This window comes from Nilaparvata lugens, chromosome 7 (genome assembly GCF_014356525.2).
Source record: "Nilaparvata lugens isolate BPH chromosome 7, ASM1435652v1, whole genome shotgun sequence".
Lineage (NCBI taxonomy): Eukaryota > Metazoa > Arthropoda > Insecta > Hemiptera > Delphacidae > Nilaparvata > Nilaparvata lugens.
The window spans coordinates 22,874,090-22,877,518 of NC_052510.1; the positions used below are offsets into that span (position 1 = coordinate 22,874,090).

General features: G+C 39.5%; 1 protein-coding gene across 1 annotated transcript; it reads right to left on the reverse strand.

Annotated features, from left to right (window-relative positions):
* Nucleotides 1–202: 202 nt before the first annotated feature.
* LOC120352176 lies at nt 203–706 on the reverse strand. The gene has a single exon (XM_039431879.1). It carries the CDS (start codon nt 704–706, stop codon nt 203–205), a length of 504 nt encoding a protein of 167 aa, XP_039287813.1.
* Nucleotides 707–3,429: the final 2,723 nt, after the last annotated feature.

The window sequence follows — 3,429 nt, forward strand, 5'->3', positions numbered from 1 at the left end:
ATATTTAAAAAATCAACAGTATCAGTTATTTCACCATCTATACTAGAACGAAAATCAAAACTAATAATATCATCATTCTCTATCGTATCAAAACATTCCAAATCTATTACTTCATCGAAACTATATTGAGTATTCATTATTAAATTGAATGGAATTTAAAAAAATTATGTCCTGTAATGGTTGTTATATTCATGCTTAAAGTTTATGTTATCTTGCTCAAGTCCTTCTCGTCTCGAATATGTAGCACTTGTCCTCCCTCGACCTTCCTTAACAATATCTTGCCGTCCCTGATCCAGACAAATTTGTATCCCTTGGTGGAGGCTTGTTGTTTGGCCTTTTTGAAGAGCTCCAGGAAGAAAGGTGGCAGGTGGTCGTGAGCCACAATACGCCCAGCTGGCAGCTTTTTGTTCACAACACTGGTCGAGATACCCGGACCAGATTTATCTTTACTAGCCATTTTTTTAAAGTCATTAAGCCATGCTAATTTGTCCTGCCGCTTAATGAACTTGTAGACGATGGGTTTTACTGCGCCCTGCACCCTACCAGGCATCCTATGAGCTATGCTCAAGCAGTCCTTAGATTTCATCGAGCTCCCCAAAATATTAGATATTTGGTCAAACACTTCGAACACAGATTCATTCTTCGATTCCGGAACTCCAGACAGAATCAAGTTGTCTTTACGTGTATACCGCTGAAGTTCAGCCATTTCATTTTTAATTAACGTATTTTCACTTTTTACCTCAGCGATTTCACGTTTGAGAGATTCTATTTCACTCTTCTGAGATGTTAAATCCTTCTTGAAACTATCAAATTCATTAGACAGAAAGTCCACGGACACTATTAATTCGGATATTTCTTTTCTAACAGGAGCAAGTTCAGTTTGAATAAGTTTAGCTATTTCGGTTGTTAACAGATCTTTGACAGTAGCTGCGATGCGCTGTAAGTCCAAAGGGGAAAGACAGTCAGAAGTGGGGGTGGCTACGGCTGATCCCCCCGACCTCTTCACCTTATCACTATCAGCCTCAGAATTACCCCTCCCTTCCGAACTGTGCAGGCTTCTTCTTCTTTCACGAGTGCAAACATCACATTTCCACTTTGTGTCTGTTGATTCTCGGAAGAAATTAACTTCCTCATTATGCGATGTATGATGAATCACCAGGAATTACATATTCTTTCCATCTTCCATTTTAGGATGAATATAAGCTAAGCTAAATTCAAAAAAATTGTATAGGTCTTCTAAGGAACCATTATCTACAGCTGGTACCAATCAACTACTCTTCAACTCCAAACTATCGTTGTAATACAAGTCATCATCATCATCATCCATGGCTCTACAATCCAAAACGGATCTTGGCCTCCTCTAGCAATCGCCTCCATTCCACTCTGTCCATGGCAGCTCGTCTCCAATTTCTTACACCAAGCCTCCTTGCATCTTCAGTTACAGAGTCCATCCACCTCAGTCTTGGTCGGCCGGGGTGTCTTCTTCCTTCCATTTTAAAATTCATAATTCTTTTTGGCGGATATGAGTCATCAGCTCTCTCAACATGGCCGGCCCACCTGAGCCTCCCTACTCTGATGATAGCCATTGCATTGGTGTGGGCGTACATATCATAAAGATCCTTATTCTTCCTTCTGTACCACACTCCATCAATTTGCACACCACCAAAAATGTTCTAACATTCCATGTAAACATTCTCAAATCCATTTCCAGTCGTTTTTTCTTTTGGCTACCATATCTTTTATTCCGTAAGTCCGATCCATTCTGAGGCTCATCTTGAGGTTCCGTAACTTTATTTTTGTTTGTGGGGAGGGGTTGTTGGCCCCCGCCCAACCCCCAACCTGGAGGGCCAGGTGATTTGATTAGAGTTTTCTTCTCCTAGGCAAACTACTTCCACCACAGTTCACAGAGCTTTGCCCGCCCTGGATTTCATTTGGGTTATCTCCCTAGGTTCTTCCGCCCTCTCCGCCGTTGGGATTTCTCCTCATCCGCCTTCGAGGCCGTTGACCGGTTTTCACCTAGTAACCCTAGGCAGGGGCCCTTACAAGGTACTATCAGCCGGAGCCAGCTGAACCAAGTTTTCTTAAAGAGGTTTATCTCCTCCCGCAGTGGATGCTTGATGTGCAGTGGTAATAGCACTGGCGCTATATGTTGTGGCCAAAATACTTCACATCCACCGCTTGCTGGGGTCCCCGGGATTGCCACACCCGTTAACTTTCATAATGAAAGTCCCCCTGAGGGGTGTAATACAAGTAGCCTACACAATTTTTCATAGGGTGACGTGTTTATAACAGCTGGTAACTTTAGATGCTAAATCATATTATCTCAATATGATCTTGAATCATGATCATCTTTCCATTCTTCGGTAGCCGCTAGGCCGACAATTTCGAAAACATAGGTCTGTAAAATGGATTAATAAATAATCATTATTAGCCACCCTATTAAAATTTCTGGTCAGAAACCATCCCCAATATTCACACAACATATTCCAAAAGTTTCATGCCGTTATGTCAAGTATTTTTCAAGTCATAGGGAACAAACACACAAACAGACATTCATTTTGATATATATGTTGAAGATAGAAGATTTCATTCGGCTCAAACAAAAGCCACTCTAAATGGAGGTAGAATGATAATGTTGACAACTTTCAGTTCTGTTGTTTTAACATTTTTTTTAAATCACTTTCAAAAAGTTCATGTAGTACCTACTATTGTGTTTGAGACACTTCTGGCGCTATCATAGTTTCACAACTATTCTGTTCCACACTCCTATCTCTTGCAGTCGTTAACCATATCTATAATAAAATAAAGAGTTGCCTTATACACGTACGGGATAGGAGAATTATGTTTGACGCATCATCAAGTCTGAACTACTGGACTAATTAACTTTAAATTTTACATATATAGGCTAGATTCTTAATTAACCAAGGATGGTTATAGGCCTATTTTAAATACTTCAAAATTTCATTACGTCAAGTTTTCAGATTATCAAGTTTGAAAATAGATCCTTGCAAAGCACGGGTTCCTGCTAGTTACTTCTATTTTTCATCTTCTTTTTATTGATAATATTGTATTATGTTGAAAAGTATTGTCTTTTGTGAAGGAGGCGAGAGGGGTTTCTACCTGTTCTCTCCATTCATAAAACATTATTAATTTATTAAATTTATCCAATGAAAACATATTATAGTCCGGGCGCAAATGTCATTCCGTGGTCATTTTTGAGTAACAGCCGTGGAAGATGTCTCGTTTTCTTCGTTAGGTCTAGCATATGATGATGATAAGTCGAAATCACAGGCAAACACCTCGGAAACAAGATGGCCGCCAAAAGTTTCAGGGTTTTGCTATATCGCTTGTATTTCAATAACCGTTCAAGATATTCAACCGTTTTTTTTTTGACGAAGATATTTTTAAAATCTTCCTCTACAATTTTTG